The sequence below is a fragment of the Anoplopoma fimbria genome, chromosome 9 (assembly GCF_027596085.1).
Source record: "Anoplopoma fimbria isolate UVic2021 breed Golden Eagle Sablefish chromosome 9, Afim_UVic_2022, whole genome shotgun sequence".
In the NCBI taxonomy this organism is placed as follows: Eukaryota; Metazoa; Chordata; class Actinopteri; order Perciformes; family Anoplopomatidae; genus Anoplopoma; species Anoplopoma fimbria.
In genome coordinates this window covers 19,958,464-19,978,334 of record NC_072457.1, presented here as the reverse complement: position 1 = coordinate 19,978,334, position 19,871 = coordinate 19,958,464, and the positions used below count along the sequence as shown (strand labels likewise).

The window sequence follows — 19,871 nt, the reverse complement described above, 5'->3', positions numbered from 1 at the left end:
GTTAATGCTTGTGATCTACAGTGAGTGTAATGATGAGAGTCCCTCTAATTGCATGAAGAGGGTAGAGACAGAGAGATGGACTGGAGCCAGGAGGAGGTAGAAAGGAAAGGGGAATGGGGAAAGCACGAGACACATTTGTCCATCAAAAAAGACCAGCAACATGGAGCACCATTATCATTTATAGAGTTGTGTTTGTGTTCACCTGGTGAATGTAATTCCAATATTCTCTCTCTTATCTCAATTTTTGGTCCCTACCAACTGCTGAGGGAAATACTTGGCTCTTCAGCTGCTAAATGATCCATGGTGAATGTAAGTCCAATATTCTCTGTCTTTTAGCTCTGTTTTTGGTCCCTACCAACTGTTAAGGGAAAAACCCAGCTCTTTAGCTGCTAAATGCTACATTAGGTTCACCAGCTAGTTGCTAACTATGTCCATCTGTCGTTTGGTGCAACGCAGTTTCTACGTAGGTTCATCATTATTTCGCATTGATTGTCATAAAAATAACGACTTTAGCCACATTCAATAAGGCAGTAACTACAGTGTGACATGTGACGGAGTTCTATGCACCTCTCACCTGTGGCTGCAGCAGTGGCAGTCGGATGTGAGCAAGCAGCGAGGGCAGGTGAGGCTGACGCGTGGCGGCATCATGACGGACCCACGTTAGCAAAGAGGTTACCACGGTCTCCTCGTCGGGAACGTTGACGTCATCCGACGTGATCAGCCTCTCCATCTCCTCCACTGGGAGCAACAGGAACTCCTGGCCTCCTACCACCTCTAGAAAGTGTTCCTGGTGGAGAGGGAGATGAAATAGTTATAAGAGTAGGGAAGGTCACTTGAGTCTGGATGAATGCAAAATCAGTCTGAGATGAAAAATGGAATGAGCGGAGCGAAAGAAAAACAATATGAAGATATGAGTGGAGAGAGGAAAGGGATCAAGGTGTCTGAAGGAAGAAAGAAGAGAGAAATAAAAGGAAGGAAATGGGGGCTTGAGAAAAGGTCAGAGAAAGATGGATGAAGAGCTGCAGACAAAAGGGGCAGGATGAGAAAAGGTTGGAATGATTCAGTTATATTAGAAAGGGCGGTTGCTGGAGAAGTAAAGAGCTGAGCTGCAACCGACAACCATTTTCATCATCTACTAATCTGCAAATTTATGAATAAATTATTTGTTTGGTCTTCACAATGTTACAGAAAAGTCACAAATGTCCGAGACAACCTTCAAAAAGATATATACATGATACCTTCACAAAATACAATCCGGACAATTAAGAAGCTAGAGCCAGAGAGTATCTTAAATTATTCATTGAATATTAAAATAGGACACAGCTTAATCTTCTGAGTTTCAAATTATGGATTTTTCGTTTCAGTTGTGATAGCGAGTGAATATAGATGGGATAGAAATGAAAACTAGATACTTAACCATAGAGGCCACAATAGTAATTTCTGAAGTGTTTGCCCACATTAAGCTTAGTATTTGTGTCAACTGTGACGATAAGGAAGGTGATGATAGGAATGGTTGATGTTGTTGTGCTGTGATTGTATAGTTTGCCATAACTATTCTCATTAATTTGTCAATTTATCTGTTTTGAGGGAAGTATTATCTGTGGGGATTGAAAAAAGGGGAAGAAAAAAAATGTAATGTAACATAGAAATGTGACCAGACAAAATTGAAAATTAAAATGAAAAGAAATTACTTTTCTCTATGCAGTCTATTGTGTAGCTCCTACACATTGGCTGTAATAATCCTGTGAGCTGTGTATGTCTGTGAACAAGTGTGTGTGAATAACACGTGCAAGCAGATAAATCCACCTCTATGACATAATTAGCACAGATTAAAGTTTAACAATATTCCACTTTGGAGAGAAAGGAAGAAAGAGAGGAACGGTGTCGCTGACAGAGACAGACATGCAGAGGGAGGCGGGAAGGAAAAAAGGGCACGCTAACACAGGAGAGAACAAGAAAAGAAAAAAGAATAATCAAGTCGATGTAGGCGCTATTTCACAGTCACCATAGCAACCCAGTGCTGAAAACAGCCATTGTGGGGATAATGGTGTGTGGCGCGCGTTGCGAATGAGGGGCCAATTTGTTTCTGAGAATAACATCAAGGCCGAGGAAAACTGTACAGAGGGACAGTTGTTAAAGGGAGCGGAGAAAGAAGACTGTTTATTGTTCTCGCTTAATCAATTCATTGTCAAAACCTTAACATCACCTGTGGTCTACCTGAATCTACATCATCATTTTCAGATCAATATTTTCCGGAGACATCGTTTCATTCATGTTCTCGCTGCGTCACCACTACAATCGCTGGAAGGTATAGAGATTAACTGGCCGTGAAACCAACCATGGTGTAGGCGTGAGCGGCCCGCTGCAGGTCATTGCAGCCCTGAGCGTCGGCGTAGGAGCGGATGCCCAGACAGTTGGAGGGGTGGAGCTGCTTCATGAGGAACGAACAGCAAGCCTGAACCACTGAAGACAGCTGCAGCAGGCAGGAGGCGGACAGCAGAGACTCAATGGTGTCCTCTCTCAAATCGAGCCGGCCTGGAGGGAAAAAGAGGGGAAGATGGATGGAAGTCAGAGCGACCTCACTGAAAGGGCTGAATATTTTAAAGTGTCTTAGATTTATTATTTAAAAGGTTTTGAGCTCAAGAGTACACCGCCCATCAACTCAAGCAACTGGTCATGAAAGTCCTTCGTTTTTTCTTTTTTTTTTTTTTTACAGAAATGAGATCAAAAGGAATCTGTGCAGATAGCATCAGCTTGGCGACCAGCGTGTGTCTGTTTACCTGTGTATGCATACTGCACCAGGACCCACAATGCATCGGGGTCCACTCCTTCCATCTTCACCTCGTCCTGCTTGGCCTCCCGCACATCGCTGGTGAACATGGCCGCGAAGTAGTCCGACACGGATGAGAGCACCAGTCTGCGAGAGGAGAGAGAGTGTCTGGCATCAGTCAGGGAGGACGGACAGCTGTAATGGAGGAGCGGGGTACTTTGACCTTGCTGACAGGACGAGTCTGGACTGACGGGGAAAAGATGCCGAAGAGGGAGGCCTGGAAATGACGCACAACATTGTCATCCTGTTAATGTACCACACTAGCAGATTGGTAGTTAATACACATGAGGCTCACAGTAAAGGCATCCGTACGCGCCAACTTAAGAGCTTGTCGGCTGATCAAACACCCTTCCCCATCACCTCTCCAACATCAGAACTTGGGGGGCAATATTTAACAAATTCTTTAAGAAACTGACATCTATTATTCACGTCTACTTCGCCCAATGAATGGCCAGCTGTGCGGAGGCGAGAAAGTAAGCAGGGTTCCAACTTCAAGTTTTTTTTCCATTCTTCACTGGGATACCTTTGTAGTATCGGTACACGGTGCAAAACTACTAATCACCCGTAGGTGTTGGATTCAAAAGTGGTCTACATATCGAATCGAATTGAATCTTGAGAGACCAAAAGACTCACAGACCTGTCGGTAAGCAGAACCTGAATTGACAACCACGTGTGTGTTCTTAGTTTATGGAAAGTCTATAGCTGCATGACTGGAAGTCCCAACAGATATACATTTCTACTATGACCTGGCAACAATCATCTGCATGAGTAGAACGTCTGCAACAGAGGCGGGGGGGGAAACCTCCAGGATGGAAAGCGTATGGGAGGGGACTGGAGCATGATGAGCGTTGTGAGCTGTAAAGTATCGCAGAAGTGTCAAAATTCAAGCTAAACTAAGCAACCGCAACATCTAAGATGAACCAAACAGAGACCAGAATAATGTCTCGTCACGTAGGTCTGTGGTATTTAGAACATGAGAACTGAGGCCTTCACACCATCCTTCGAGGGGAAACACTGACATTTCCATCTCTAAGATTGATCATTGAGACTGAAATGTTTTATTTTGTATTATCTGACGGCTATTCTCTATTGCTTGATAGCCTTCAATCTGAAGGCAATTTAACATGTCGGTCTCATGACTGAATAAAGCATCGCTTTAACGTTAATTTCCGTAAAAAAACAAAACGCTTTTAACACATCATATCATTACAGCAGGAGTCTGAAGGTATAAATTCCCTCCCAATGGTAATATCATATACTCCTTCTCTGAGGAGATGGGATAAGAGGTAGAAGAAAACTGTGCAAACAACAGCTTGTCAGGGCCTAAGGCATCTCCAGATGCTTGTACGTAGTGAGCATATTGAGGATAAAGAGCTCAGATGTTTAAATGCTTGATAGTCAAACTGTAGTGGAGCAAGTTTTTCCTCAGTGGCAGTAAGAACCAGGTTTTTAATATCTAATATACATTTTCATAACTTGTGGCACATGGTAGACTTACTTATTTGTTCAGGTCTATTTATCTTTTCAGTGCCATATTTGAAGATCTCTAAATTATGTGAAACTAAACTGATATTTGTAAAAGATGTTTTTGGAAGAAGAATGTACACAAATATGACAAAAGGGCCCAGAGCACTTTGACTGTGCGTTCACATACTTACCTGCTTTTACAAGGTTGCACTCTGAAGCAAATTATTATGTTAACATTGTGAAATTTAATGATAAATTATACATTTTTTTGATGAGAGGCTGAGCTGCCCGGAGGTCAGTACTGTACTATATTTCCACTTAGAGACCCTTTTGCTGCTGACGACATGAGAACCTCCCGGTGTTGGCTGGAGGCAAAACAAAAGCAAGACTGGAGAAAAACTCTTATCACCTCAGACTAGTGGGCTGGAGTTAAACATCGAAATTGTCCTCTTGTCGTGCTGTGATTCGAGGCTCTAGCGAGCTACAATAATGGCAAAGCGATTTGGAGAAGGAGAGAAAATGTTGCTAATAAAGTTGAGCCTCCTCAGCTGCCACGACTGAAGACTGCAAGAAGGCTTAAACAACAGAAAGATAAAGAGATGGCCTGCTGTTAGGCTTATTTTTTGACCAGTGTAGCATCAAAGCATGGTGGAATTAACATGCTAACTAGCGCGTGGCTGGCTACTTAGCTAGCTGCTAGTGCACCACGCATTTATGCAACAACTGGTTACAGAAAATTATCAGAACAAAGTTTATGCTATGCTCCGCCCACAAAAATATGTCATCATGTTTACTAACAGTACTGGGGGTCTACACGTTCTTAATAAACTTTGCATATTTCATGCTGTAACTCTCCAGATATGATTTTTGCCTGACTTTTTCTATTTCTTTACGTACACATGGCTCGTAGATGACACAAAGCCTTGCCATGCACTATGAAACACATGCCAATGGTCTGGGAAGAGATTATTCAATTCATTGCATGTGTCAATCACCGCAGCTGAGAGCACGGTCACGATAGAGAAATAAATAATATATATATGCTTAACGTAAGGTCAATGTGAAATTTAGCGGCTGGAGAGTCTGAGAGAGAAGATATGTGGCATAATGCAACCAGAGGAAGGACAGAAAAGGAATTATCTTAAGGTCATTTGTAAAAGGGACAGTTAATTAAGTTAAGTACGCACGCGCACACTCAAACATCAAGGTATTCTATAAGTAGATGTTATTCAGTATTTTTGTAAATGAGGTGGTGTCTAATGGAGTCTAAATGACAGTGACATATGAAGCAGTCCTCCTCAGCAGGGTTTATCGTTTTTAATGTACTGATCTGAACACTTACTTATAACTGTTGATAAGTAAACTGATTAGGATAATGCACACAGTAGAGCTGACTTCATGGTCAACAATCCTGTGTGTGTGTTTGTGTGTGTGCACTGAATGTGTGTTTGTTGTGCACGTGTGTAATCTCATTACTGAGTGTGACACTGGGACCACGACAGTTAGCCTGGAGCAGTGTGTGTGTGTGTGTGTGTGTGTGTGTGTGTGTGTGTGTGTGTGTGTGTGTGTGTGTGTGTGGGAGTGTGTGTGTGTGAGCGCGCTTGTATTACTGACAAAGATGTCAAAATACACTATAGTCAGCAGGAAGTTGTCTGCCAGTAGTCCAGTCAGGTATCTCTTTCTTGCCCTCTCTGACATGAAACACACACACACACACACACACACACACACACAGTATTTTTTACTCCTCTTAATTTTTCATGTGGGTCTCTGTCTGACTCTCAGCGAGCGATGCGGGCTATATATGCAGTGCCCGGTTATTTACACACAGATGCACCTCGCAGAAGACAGAGACATGGCAGGCAGTGTGTCATTCCGTAAGCGAAAGAGCAAAGAGAAGACAAAAAGAGAGCAGGAAACAGACGAGTTGGAGTCAGGAAAAAGGAGGCCGAGCTGGAAACTGAACACTGTGTCTGTTTGTGTTTGAGTGTGCTTGTGTAGAGACACAGGGGTGGAAAAACAGAGAGGGGGGAAACAACAGGAGGGCTGGTGGGAGAGACTTGCTCAACTATAATGACCTTTCTCCACACATCCTCCAAAAAATAAATAAATGAGTAGTTCATGTTTAGCCTGCGCGGATGGCGATTGTCCATCAGTCAGTTGGTCACCACTTTTTCCCAGACTGAAACACCTCAATAACTATTGCTAATAAATGTATTCCCCTGACTTTTGCTCCAACGCCATGAGGGTCAAAGTTTTTAGTTATTCCTCAGGGTGAGTTGTAATAACTTGGTAATTCCTGTTTAACCGTTGGTCTAAATTGTTAATTAGTCCAACACCTTGCTCAGGTTTCTTTTCATTTTTACCTATTAAAGGTAAGTTTTTCCCTGAATCCTAATAGAGGGTCTAAAGAAATTGTAAAGCTTAGGGATTTGTGGTATGACTTGACTTTGGTTTATGACCCAATACCTGCAAATCTAATGATATTCCCTTCTACCTCAGCTGTACTTAGTGTTCAGTGCTAAAGAGCCAATGTTAGCATGCCAACATACAAAACTTAAATGGTGAATATGGTAAATGTTGTATTTGCTCAACATCGACATGTTACCATTGTCACTTTTAGCGTGTTAGCATTCAGCTCAATGCACCACAAAGTAGAACCTCACAGAGGTACACAGAACTTTCTAAACTAAAGGTATATTAACTCAAATCAGTTGAAGTAGCACTCTTAGAGGTGTTCACTCGGGGCTACAAAAATAGCTTTTGCAAGATAATGTATTTGTATAGGACACTGCCCCAGAGACAAACGGTACGACTGTGCTCTACCTTTTTTAAAAGCACATATAGAGCTTGAGTTTTGCTCAAACTGCGCTGCTTGCAGCTCCTCCACAAAGAAACTTGTGCAGCTACACACAGTACAAGTGGCCAAATCAGCACGCACGGTGCAGTCGCTTGTGTGTACTTGTAAAACAGAGAAAGAGGGTGTATGTTTTGTTCCCAGAAAAGCGTTTTTATCCTACACATGCAATAAATCAATTGCAAACAAAACACCCACTTTCAAACATCTTACTCCCACCCCCTTGCAAGTACACAAACACACACACACTCAACACATACACGGAGCTTTGGATACCGACACTCTTTCACATGCACCATTTGGGTTCTCATACAGCGGGGTCCTTTGTTTGTCACCATCTGTGCCTGGAGGACTAAATCAAGTGAGGCAGAGGAGGAAGGCGGTGAGAGAAAAGGAGGTTTTCTGCTGGTGGAGGACCGCTCATCTGTGTCTCCCTTGTGCAGATGGACCCTGTTGCTCCACCCGTGGCCTCACGCCCAGAGAGGCAGCAGTGACAGGGCAGCGTAGAGGGAGGCAACGAGGTGGGTGACAGGCACGTGTGTCTGTGTGTGTCTGATGCATGATTCAGTGGCTCATGTGGCTTTGTGTGATACAGAGAGGCTACCAAAATAAAAGGGACTTTTGTGGTTCTGCTGTGTGTGTGAAAGATTCTTTCCAAACAATATCCTGTGTGAGCAGTATGTGTCATCGTGTGTGTGTGTGTGTGTGTGTGTGTGTGTGTGTGTGTGTGTTGTGTGTGTGTGTGTGTGTGTTCACGTGTGCATGCGTGTGTTGAGATGTTGTTATGAATGTGCAATCATTATGTGCAAGGGTCAATTGTAATGCTTCTGCATGAGTGTGTACAGTAAACATAAAGTTTGATGTACGATTATTTTCATTATTGTTTTATTGCTCTTCTGATTAATTGGCTTGTCTATGAAACGTCATCAATAGTTAGAAATCACTAATTCACTCCCAAAACAACATCCTTAAGTTGCTAGTTTTGGCCAACCAACAGCCACAAAGACATACAATTTGCATTTTGTTTGGCACTTTTGCTTAAAAAGTGGCGATTGATTATCAACATAGTTGCTGATTCATTTTATGTTAATCACCTAATCAATTAATTCTCACAGCTCTAGATGGATTTATGTTTCACTTAAATGGTAAATGGACATGTACTTGTTTTGCACTTTTCTATTCTTCCGACGACTCAAAGAACTTTTTACACTACATGTCACTCACCCATTCATACACTGATGGCACAGCCTTTTGGTCTAAGGACAGATGTTAGTCCTATGCTGAAGAGATTGTAAAGCCCCGTGAGGCAAATTTGTGAATGTGTTATTAGGCTCTAGAAAACAAATTTACTTGACTTTGGTTTATGACCTAATACCTGCAAATCTAATGACATTCCCGTTTACCTCAGCTGCATTTAGGGCTCCGTGCTAAACACTTAATTTGGGGTTGTGTCTTGCCCAAGGGCAAATGAAATAATTCAATTTATTTTGTATAACCCAAAATCACAAATCCAAAATTAGTGTGCATTCTTTACAGAATGCCCACCATAGGGCCACATAAGAATGGGAAGTGGCCAAAATATACATAATAATGAGATACAAATTGTACAAAAAAATGCTTTTGAAAACTAAAACTACTAATTACATTTCTGCTTTCATTTCCCCGAATGATGCAAAAAGACGTCTTTGATGAATACAGTTGCTATTTAATCGTTCACTCTGCTACTATAACACAGGGTTTGTTTCAAAATGGTGAGGAGCATTAAGCATTCATAGTGCTAAAATGAGAAGTTGAATAAATAGGAAATTCAATTTATGACATTTTTGACAACTTGATTAACCAAATAAGTTATCGCAATGGAAAATTGGCAAACACTGACTCTTTAAAGCTTTTCAGATGTGATGATTTTATTATTTTCTGTTTTATATCATTGTAAATTGAATATCTAGAGGGTTTTGGACGGTTGCTCAGACAAAACATGCAATTAAAAGACATCAACATGGCTCTATGAACTAAGAAATAAGTGGATGTTTCACAATAATCCAATCCAATTAATCTAAAACATAAAAAAAGAGATTCATTGATATAAACATTTCACCATCAGATGACATAAATCTATTCAACGTCACCATCTTTGCCATGCATGTTAGTGTAATATCTTAATGGTGTCTCTGCTCCTACCTGTGTGCAGGTATCCGCCGGTCTCCAGCCACCAGTACGACGTCACACAGCTGTCTGGACCTCAGGTAGCCCTCCATCTTGTGGAAGGTGAGGTCGGCGTGGGACAGAGCGGTGAACGTGCACTCCTCTGGACACGCGCATGGCTCCATGGACACGCACGAGGACAGTGTGGCGCTGCTGTTGGACGTCCTAACGCGAAGACAGGCGTTCACACGGACGGACAGACACAGAGAGAAGGAGACAGAAGCTTTGAGCGCGTGGCGTCGGCGCAGATTCTCTTTTGATCAAGACAAACAAGACAGATGCGTGGCGAGAGAGACACCAGCTGCTCTGTGTCATCCTCGTGCCATCTTTTCTTTTTGTGCCATTCCCTCACGCACATTCGCTCTCTCCTTCACTTCTCAACAGGGTTACTGTATGTCGCCAGCAGCAGACAAAAGCTCTGTAATGGTCCAATTACTAGGAGTAAATGGCCAGATAAATTTAGCCCACTTAAAAGAGAAGCTGCCAATTAAATAGCTGTGGGAGCCGAGCCCATCGGATGTGCCGTGATTTACTCTGCTCCCTAATGGCAGCCAGTTTCCTTGTTTCTATACCAACAACCAGTGAAGTGAAGCAGGGATTTGGGCCAGGACGGCCTCAACATTCGTAATTCACTGGTGGAAGCGTTGCAGCCCAGGGTTATGTCTTATTCTTCCTGTCTGAGACGATTATGTGCGAGCCGATGTGTGCTCATGAAAAGACAAGCACCGAAGGATAGCCACCCTGTGAATTATCAGCCATCACGGGCACGGCTCCCAAACCGGCATTTAATTTACGAGAGCCAGGGCCGTACTTCCATTTTTAATTTAGCAGCAGAAGTGGCAGGACTGGCCCTACAGCCCAAAGAGATAAATGAAGTGATACTCCAAGGAGGATATAATTCCAACTCTTGCAGTTAAAGAGAAATCACACGCTTTTAGGGATGTGGAAGTATGTATGTGTGTGTAGTTTCATTGCAAAATCAAAACTGTCGGAAATAACAATTTCCCACACAAACATTCTCTTGGTAATAAACAGAGATCAAAGTTCTGGGAGGGCAGTGGCAAATGCGGCTTTTCTACATGACTTTTAAAGTAAATAGTAAATGATCTAAATCAGGGTTATGAATCAGATATCATTATTGTATGTCTCTTGAACGTGTCCTCTTTTCCGTTTATACTTTTTGGATCAAATAAATTTGATCTGAATTTGAAAATAATCTCAGACATCGCTAAGTAAAGTTATAAGACAAAAACACTGGCGTACATGGCCTTCACATTTTGTGTATTCATGCACACATTCCAGTTTGTGTGTGTGTGTGTGTGTGTGTGTGTGTGTGTGTGTGTGTGTGTGTGTGTGTGTGTGTGTGTGTGTGTGTGTGTGTGTGTGTGTGTGTGCTGCTGCTGATGTGCCATAACAGGAGTCATCTTCCCTCTGCTCCTCTACTCCTCTCTTACCGTCTCCAGCCCTCACTCTTATATTTAATCTCATCCATCACTCACTTCGTTCCACCTCATCCCATCATCCATCTTTGGCTCACTCTTTTTTTCTCTCTTCCCCATCCCCAATCTCACCCGCCAAGGAGGCTTTTTGGCTAGCTTTCCTAACCTCTTGTTTTGTTTGCGTGTTGTGTGTGTGTGTGTGTGTGTGTGTGTGTGTGTGTGTGTGTGTGTGTGTGTGTGTGTGTGTGTGTGTGTGTGTGTGTGCGTGTAGACGAATGGCTTGGCTAAATACTGCCAGAGGAGACGACTTTGAAGTGGGGGAACGCTGCCTTCCAGTCCCCTTAATTGAGCCTGGCAGGCACTCAACATTTACAGAGAGAGAAAGAGAGAGAGAGAGAGAGAGAGAGAGAGAGAGAGAGAGAGAGAGAGAGAGGGAGAGAGTATGTCTGGGGCGAATCAACACCATGCAGACAGATTTTTTAAACCCCTGCACCAGGCAAGGACACTCACACCACTGTCATTCAATGTCTTTCTCCCTGCCTCTCTCTCTCTCTCTCTCTCTCTCTCTCTGTCTTACACACACACACACACATTTGCACACACACTCCCTTGTGATTAACCATCCAGCCTGATTAGCCTGTAGGCTAACAGCTAATGCAAATTCAACTTGGTTCTGTCGGCTAATATACGACACGATCATACAGCCACCACGGTGCCTGCCTGGTCACATGTTAACCCTCTCCGTGACACACATGCAAACGCTTTTGTTTCCCCCAACACATTAGAAGAGGGGGAGAAACAAAAAAAAAAAAAAAAAAAAAAAAAAAGAGAGGGCAAATGAATGGACAAGGGTGGGCAGAGATGAACACGGGACAGAGGGAGAGAAGGGAGGCACACCGGGATTAAAAAGGGGGGAGCTGGCTGGGGTGAGAAAGTGAAAAGGGAAAGGAGGGGATCAGTGGAGTCGAGCCGAGCCTTTCAGCCACTCTGGGATTCAGCACGCGTCCCTTCCCATGATCCCACTTGGGATTCTGCCACTTGTGTTCTTGGAGTATCATACTGTACGCAGGGGCTCTCAGAGGGAGGGTATGGATTGCATACAGACAGACACACACACACACACACACCCACACACATATATATAGTGCATACAACATACATGCACAGAGCTGCACGTGTATGCTGCAGAAACCAATCTCTGTGTTGGTATGGCAACCCTAACATGTGCAGGGACACGGCTGCATCCGTGTACATGCACTTTACAGTTCAGTGCAGGTTCACATCATCATTTTCGTCTTTGCCTATGATTATGAGTCTGGTGTGTGTGTACGTGCTCGTTACTATTAAGCAGAAGTAATTTTCTGGGTGAGCACTGCCGGACTCCCATCACCACTGAAGATGTGACATGGAGCCTTGCATAACAATATATATATATTTTTAAACCATATTTCTCTCACAATCTGACGTTTGATATGAAAACAAATGAGGTGTAGAATTAAAGCGCATCGGACGTTAACATATATATATATATATATATATATATATTTTTTTTTTTTTTAAATCAGCTCTTGCTCCCACTGAGAGCTCTTTTTGAAAGTGTGAGCGTGTGCACGCGTGTGTGAGCATATCCTCCTGTATGAATCATTGATATTTTCTGATGTGTGTCTTGGGAACACAGAGAATAATGGGAGGCTTTCAGATGCATCATTACGCCAGTATGGTAAACATGCACACATAAACAGACACACACACACACACACACACACACACACACACACACACACACAGTATGTATTGCTCCTTTTACTTCATCACATTTACTTTTGCATCACAATAAAAACATAAACCTAGGAGAGAGTCATGATGCCCCAATTGCTGTATTTCGCTGTCTCCACGGCAACCACTAATTAAACACCGTTTCCCATCCCAACAGCTGGATTGGCCTCACCAGTGCAAACGCACTCCTTCCGTGCACATGCACATGCACAAGAACATGCACGCAAGCACTGGGGATTGTGAGTAAAAGCTTAAAGGGAATCAGTCACTGAATACAAGACAATGTAAATGTCAAGTGCAGAGTATGTTGCTGCACGCGGAGCACAGCCCTGGAGTCCTATTGTTAATTGGACTCTGAATGTCCCACATTCTCAAGAGGGTCCTTGAACAGAGTCTGGTTTCTGGAGCCTCATTAGGAGATTGAGGGGAGACAGCAGAATACCACATGCCGACCCGAATGTGGGACCATCATTTTCTATCTCTGTGTAGCCTAATTAGTGACCCTCCATCATTAGTGACCCTCTCACCAGCCTCTTGCTTATAGTCCCCCATTTACTTTGTTTAAACTCAGTAGGGGCATACTGAGTGTGTTTACCTGACAGGTGTGGTGATTACGATCAGTGTAAAGTGACAAAAAAGCCTCATTTGCTTTTCGGAAACTAACTTTTAAGGCGTGTGTGTGTGTGTGTGTGAGTGTGTATCTGTCTGTGTGTGTGTGTGTGTGTGTGTGTGTGTGTGTGTGTGTGTGTGTGTGTGTGTGTGTGTGTGTGTGTGTGTGTGTGTATCTGTCTGTGTGAGTGTGTGTGTATCTGTCTGTGTGTGTGTGTGTGTCTGTGTGTGTGTGTGTGTGTGTGTGTGTGTGTGTGTGTGTGTATCTGTCTGTGTGAGTGTGTGTGTATCTGTCTGTGTGTGTGTGAGTGTGTGTGTGTGTGTGTGTGTATCTGTCTGTGTGTGTGTGTGTGTGTGTGTGTGTGTGTGTGTGTGTGTGTGTGTGTGTGTGTGTGTGTGTGTGTGTGTGTGTGTGTGTATCTGTCTGTGTGTGAGTGTGTATGTGTGAGTGAGTGAGTGAGTGAGTGAGTGAGTGAGTGTGTGTGTGTGTGTGTGTGTGTGTGTGTGTGTGTGTGTGTGTGCTGTACATGTCACTGACTTTATCCTGCACACATTTCGCTCGTGACTGAAGTTGTATCTGTGAGTGCCCAAACACACATTACAACCTCCTCCTACCTGCACGAGCTGGAGTCTGTCTCCTGGTGGTTGTCCTCGCTCGTCCCCGACGCTGACGGTACCGCCGCCGCCGCCTCCTCCTCCTCCTCCTCGACCCCGACGTGAGGGGACGGCTCCGGTGCCGGCTGAGGCACCGGAGCCTCGCCCGGGGGCTCCACGCTGGACGCGGGTCGGGAACGACGGTGAGGCGGCGGGGATACCCAGGACAGCGCGGCGGCGGGGCTCCTGCACTCCGGCTGGCTGAAGGAGCGGGTGCAGGAGCTCCCCGTCGCTCCCGCCGCTCCTCCCGGTCCGCCCCGACTCCCCTCCGGATCTGCAAACTTTCTGCTGCTGCCGCTACACAGGTTCGACCCCGCGCTGCCGCTGGCCACCAGCCCGCCGTGACCCCCAGCGCTCGGGTTCGCGCTGGCTGAATTGGCGCTGTTACAGCCGCTGACCGACGCTCCGTCTCCGCAGCTGCCGCCCGCTCTTCGCCCGGCGAAGTAGTCTCCCAGCGGCGGGGAGTGAGGCGGAGGCACCGCGGGGTGACCGAACCACCTCCATCGGATCCTGAGGATCTGCTTCACATCGAACTCCTTCCGCGAGGAAGAGCCCGAGCCGCTACTCGACATTCCAGGGCTCGGCACGAGGAAATGGCGGGGGAGAGCCCGTGCCGCTCTGCCGTCAAAGCTGTGCGCTGCTCTACCGCACGCCCGTTAACCGCGACTGGATGTAGCGAGCGGAATACAGCGGAGAATATAAACAGAGAGAGAGGGAGAGAAAGGGAGGGAGAGAGAGAGAGGGAGGTCTACACAGAGTTTTATCCTCAGTGCCAAAGCTCTTTCATGCACAAACCAAACCACAAACATTTGCCACAAGGACAAATTAATGTCACATTTCTCTCCAAAATGCCACAGGCAAGCCACAGGCATTCCGGAGAGGAATGATCATTATTGTTATTATCATCATCATCACTGCTTTTCAAAAGCCCAGACAATCAATCAATAACAGGAGTAGATGGAACCACCAATCTGTCTGCTAACAACAGTCTACAAGGCAACATATTTCTCTTTGTGTCTATAGAACTGAAGCATCCCAACTCAGAAAACATGGCCTGATAAGCTTACTGGCATTATGAAACAAAGAAAAGCAGAAAATCACATCTTAGAATTGAGAGTGGAACCAATGAAAGTTTGCATTTAGTGCAAACTTTCATTGATTGACTAAAATAATTGATTGATTGATTGATTGACTAAAATAACGAACGATTGATTGACTAAAATAATTACCCATGGTTTTGCTTTTTTCCTCATCAGACTAATTGATTAACTGTTTCGCCGTCGTTGCAAACAAACTTGATAATTCAATGGTTGTAAGGGTTGAGTTATTTTTCAAGAAAACACTCCAAACATTCTCCGGTTCCAGCTTCTCCAATGAAAAGCTTTGCTGCTTCTCTCTGTTTATCTTTGTAAATTGAGACGCTTGTTTTTGATTGTTGGTTAGGGACAAAACAATCGGATGTTTTTCGCCGGTTGCAGCCCTACAGTAATGTATAGACGGGACATGCTTTTGCTCACGGTCATATAGGGATTCCCTCTCAAAGAGCAGGTCCCCACGACGTCGTAAACAATTCAATTTTAGGGGTATTTCACCGGTCTCTGGTTTGGGATTAGGTTTATGGCACTTTCTCTTAAGGTTAGGATACAATCTCTAGGTAATAAATAAAATAACATGTGTTTTGGTGACTGTGAAGGCCTATGCATGCACAGCCAGAAGGCGTGTGTGTGCAGGTTTCTGAGGCTGCAGCAATCATTACATGTTAATCAAATGACTATGTCTCTTGTGTGCACTTTACCCTATGCTGCTGTAATCCTGCAAATTTCCCCGCTGCGGGACTAATAAAGGGTTATCTTATCTTATCTTATCTTATCTTATCTTAAAGACTCTTAAATGTTGCGAGGCGGTGGATAGATCCTCTTTATCGTCCTCATTTCCAGCCCCGTATGGCTGGTGAGTCTCCATCTCAGCTTTGTTTTCTCCTCACAATCACACTTCAGATATTGAAGACAGAAAACAGCCGGCATGGCTTCAGATCACCACAGTGAGTGGAGTCGCCACTTGAGTGTCCTTGAAAATGAAATTGTCTTCCCCGGATGCACGCAAACACCCAGACACACACCTCCTTATTCCCCGTTTTGTTTCTCCACAAACCATTTACTCATCCATTACAACACTTCCTTCCTGTCCATTCCTTCTCCTCCCCTCTCTTCCCTCCATCTGCAATGCAGCAGCTATTCATAGACAGCGGCGATCATTGGGAGCGGGTCCTGTGGGAGCCATCCTCCATCCAGAAGCCCGAGGCACCCTGCGGCCAGACCAGCCAGCCAGAGCCTTCCTCACCTTCCCCAGTAACCCCTTTGACGACCACCACAGGAAGGGCCCAAAGCCATGCAGCCGGAACACAGTGTGTTTCTGCATGGAGTCCCACCACACAGCAAGGGAGGGATGCTTCAGGAGCCCCAATCCAGCAAAAATCAATAAGTCAAACGACCGAGGGCAGTTTGTGCATTACACAGACGGGAGATGTGTTGCTCATAAATTGGCTCCGCAGACTAACAGCCAGGTCTGTAGGGTGATTCATTTTATTCTAAGATTAAATGACTGACCTGAGCCGCTGAACAGAGAGGAGTTTTAAAACCTTTACTGCTTTTGCTTGCCAGATCCTGAGAAACACCGGGCTCTTCCTCAGTGTCAGGATGCACTGACAGCTAAGTGCAAGACCATCCTGCTGCTCTATCTGATCAATACAACCGGTCGATACACACACACACACACACACACACACACACACACACACACACACACACACACACACACACACACAGACAAACACACACACAAGACGAGTCTGCAAGAGGCACAAAAAACAAGCAGCAGTATCGTTCGGGCAAATAAATAACAAAGGGTCACAGAGCAGAGGAGTCGGGAACAAGATTGCACACATCTAGCAGTGATTTTTTTTATTTTTTTTATTGAAACACCGACTGATTGAATAGAAGAAACTTTAATGCACAGGGAGAGACACTTGCTCTCCCTCCTAAGGAGCCCTGAACACAACTAGGAAAAAAAAGAAGAGAAGAGAAAACCAAAGCGTTTCTGCAACACCCGCGATGGAAACGCCCTCCTGTTTCTGGGGGGGAATGGGGCTCTGAGGGGGAATGAAGCTGTGGAATGACGGGCCACTCAGCTCTGGTCTCCTTCAGTTGGATCTAATCATCGGTCACTTGGTGGGAGCCTCCTTGAGCCGCTATACCGTTATTGGTCTCCTGGCTGCGGTAGTGCGAGGCCATCACTCAAAAACTCTCCGACACAGCTTTATGGCTGCACAGCACTCTGGACACACACACACACACACACACACACACACACACACACACACACACACACACACACACACACGAATCGAAGAAAAGGACACCATGGAATCCAATTCACACACACTTCACACCCGATAATCATCCTGTTTGTGTGCATTCACACATGCAAGCATGCGTGCGCACAAACGCAAATGGCAGCATGCATATCATTTATGCACACTTTTTTTTTTTTTTTTTTTTTTGTTCGCTATAAGCATTCTACTACACACGCACACACACACACACACACACACACACACACATACATATCGAGAGCCAAATCAAAACAGGTAGCAGCCGTCTGGGGAGAGCTGTCGTAAAAAAGGATTTTATGGGGCCAGAAAGTGAAACATTATCTGTCTGGCCTGTCTGTGATGATCATCTCATCTCATCATGACTGGTGTTCAACCTCCAATGGCCTTCTTCCTATCTCTCTCTCTCTCTCTCTCTCTCTTTCTTTCTTTCTCTTTTCTTCTTTTCCTCTCCCTTCTATGTCTTCTTTTTCACTGTGCTCGGTTTCGAAACCTTCTCTCCCCTCCTCTCCCCCCTGTCCGCGCTCTCCCCCCTTTCTCCACAATCTCCTTTCCCAACCTCAATTTCCTGCTCCCCATCCCCGCTACCATACTGTGACACACAAGGGAATGTGTGGGTGTGTGTGTGTGTGTGTGTGTGTGTGTGTGTGTGTGTGTGTGTGTGTGTGAACGTAATGGTGGGGCTTAGATTCCCTGAGGTGCAGACCCGCCGGAAAGAGCCATTGCTCCATATAAGCTCGCAGGCATACACACATCACGATTTGTGTGCAAACATATAGGATATGCCCACCGACTCACACACACACACACACACACACACACACACACACACACACACACACACACACACACACACACACACACAGCTCTGAAAAATATGAGCCATATATTCACTATACATTCTGCATGCATACACACAAAAACACAAGGACACACTTTCATTCAAGTCACGGCCCCCCTCGTCACACATAGACAAAACACACACACACATGCACGTTACTACACACGCTCACTGCCTGTTTCCGTTGTGTAATAGCAGTGCTGGTTGGTACTGTAGCTGCAGGCGAGTCCGTCCTTGAGACTCAGAGCAGGCTCAGACTGGCCAAGCAAATAATTACCTCTCCACATCGACACGCCGGCTCCTCCCAAATGAATGAGAACTACAGGGAGTGTTTGATTGCAATTAGATTGATATGGTGGCACAATATTCAATGTTATCGAGCGGAAAATGTACTTCACGCGAGCAGGAGGGCTTGCAGGGTGGAAGGAGACCAAAGGTTTGAGCATGTGCTTCTAATTGCGTGTGTGTGCATTTGCTTGCAAGTCTATCTTTGTGGGGACCATTTGAGTTTTAGATCTTGGCAGTGAGGACATTTTTGCAAAATGGGACAATTTGGCTGGTCACTCATATTTGGGGCGAGACTTAATCTTTACAAACAGATTCTGCATTTATACGTAGTTTCTGTAGGCAACGGGACAAGGTTTTGACATCTGAAGCGTTCCGGTTTATGGACATGTAAACAGTCTGTGTGGAGAGCAAAAAGGCAGAACGCATTGGCCTGAATGCAAACAGATGATTCCGCTTTTTATTTGGTTTAGAATTAGCTCACAGACTGGCTACTTGTGAAACAATCTGGTCGTACACATCGCCTCTCAACTCAAGCTACAGTCTCCCATCTCGAGTTGCTAAACGGACTGTAAACAATGAGCAATGCATACCAAAGGAAGTTTTGGCCCTAATAACTGCTGGCTACACCGGAACCCCAGAATTATAGCCCCTTGGCCCCTGGGGCTTATCCGTGGTCAGGCTTATAGCCAATGGGTTCCGAGATGGGCGGGACCTTCAGAAGGCGGTTTGGTCAAGACTTGGATTTAAGGTTAAGGTTAGGTTCAGACCCATTGAATGCTCAAGTGTCATCACTTAGGGTGGCATTCTCTGTGGTCTGTGTGTGTGTGTGTGTGTGTGTGTGTGTGTGTGTGTGTGTGTGTGTGTGTGTGTGTGTGTGTGTGTGTGAGTAGGAGTGGAGGCAATCGTTGGTACTGCTCAAAAGCAATACATGCTCTGTGTTTACAATAACAACAAAACCCATACGTGTATACGTAGATGAGATATGAACTTATCTTCGCTGTAAAATCAGCAGAGAAAGAGAAGGGAAGGACTAAGTTAACATCCTCTTGGTGATCCAGGTTGGACAGATGCCCACTGCCTCCGACTGTGGAGTTATAGGACAGGTGGCACTGTCTAAAGTAGAACATCTGTTCTCCAACGTCCCTGTCCAACAGAAAGTGCTAAGGGGAAATTAAATGAGCTAAGTGCGAAAGTGGTTTGGGCTCTACTCACAAAGCACCCGTGATATTATTTTTCATTCCTAAGGGGTAGGGGGGAATGGGGGTACTAACTTGGCATGGATTTAAACCAGCCAGCAGATTTCCCACTTTCACTTAATTCTGAATAATGATGATAAGGATGTTAGAGAGCTGGCTCAATCCTCCCCGTTTCTGGACCTAAGGAGACCCATGGTTCCACTGCCCCAGTAGTCAGAGCCAAACTTCCTTGGATATGGAAGTTGGGTGTCGAGATTCCCAGTGTCGAGATTCTCTGCTGGTTTTGGGGTCTGGTCAGATTGACCGGATCTGAAAGAGCTT

The 19,871-nt window shown here is 44.9% G+C and overlaps 1 protein-coding gene across 1 annotated transcript in view; it reads right to left on the bottom strand.

Annotated features, from left to right (window-relative positions):
• Positions 1–14,487, bottom strand: part of klhl5 (kelch-like family member 5) — a 25,790-nt gene extending 11,303 nt beyond the window's left edge. The window contains exons 1-5 of the mRNA XM_054603934.1: positions 13,799–14,487; positions 9,336–9,524; positions 2,781–2,917; positions 2,339–2,535; positions 575–787 (exon numbers count right to left, since the gene is read on the bottom strand). Of these exons, the coding sequence (XP_054459909.1) occupies positions 575–787; positions 2,339–2,535; positions 2,781–2,917; positions 9,336–9,524; positions 13,799–14,409 (1,347 nt within the window). The 5' untranslated portion in view covers positions 14,410–14,487. The remainder of the gene's footprint in view (positions 1–574; positions 788–2,338; positions 2,536–2,780; positions 2,918–9,335; positions 9,525–13,798) is intronic.
• Between the last annotated feature and the right edge of the window lie 5,384 nt (positions 14,488–19,871).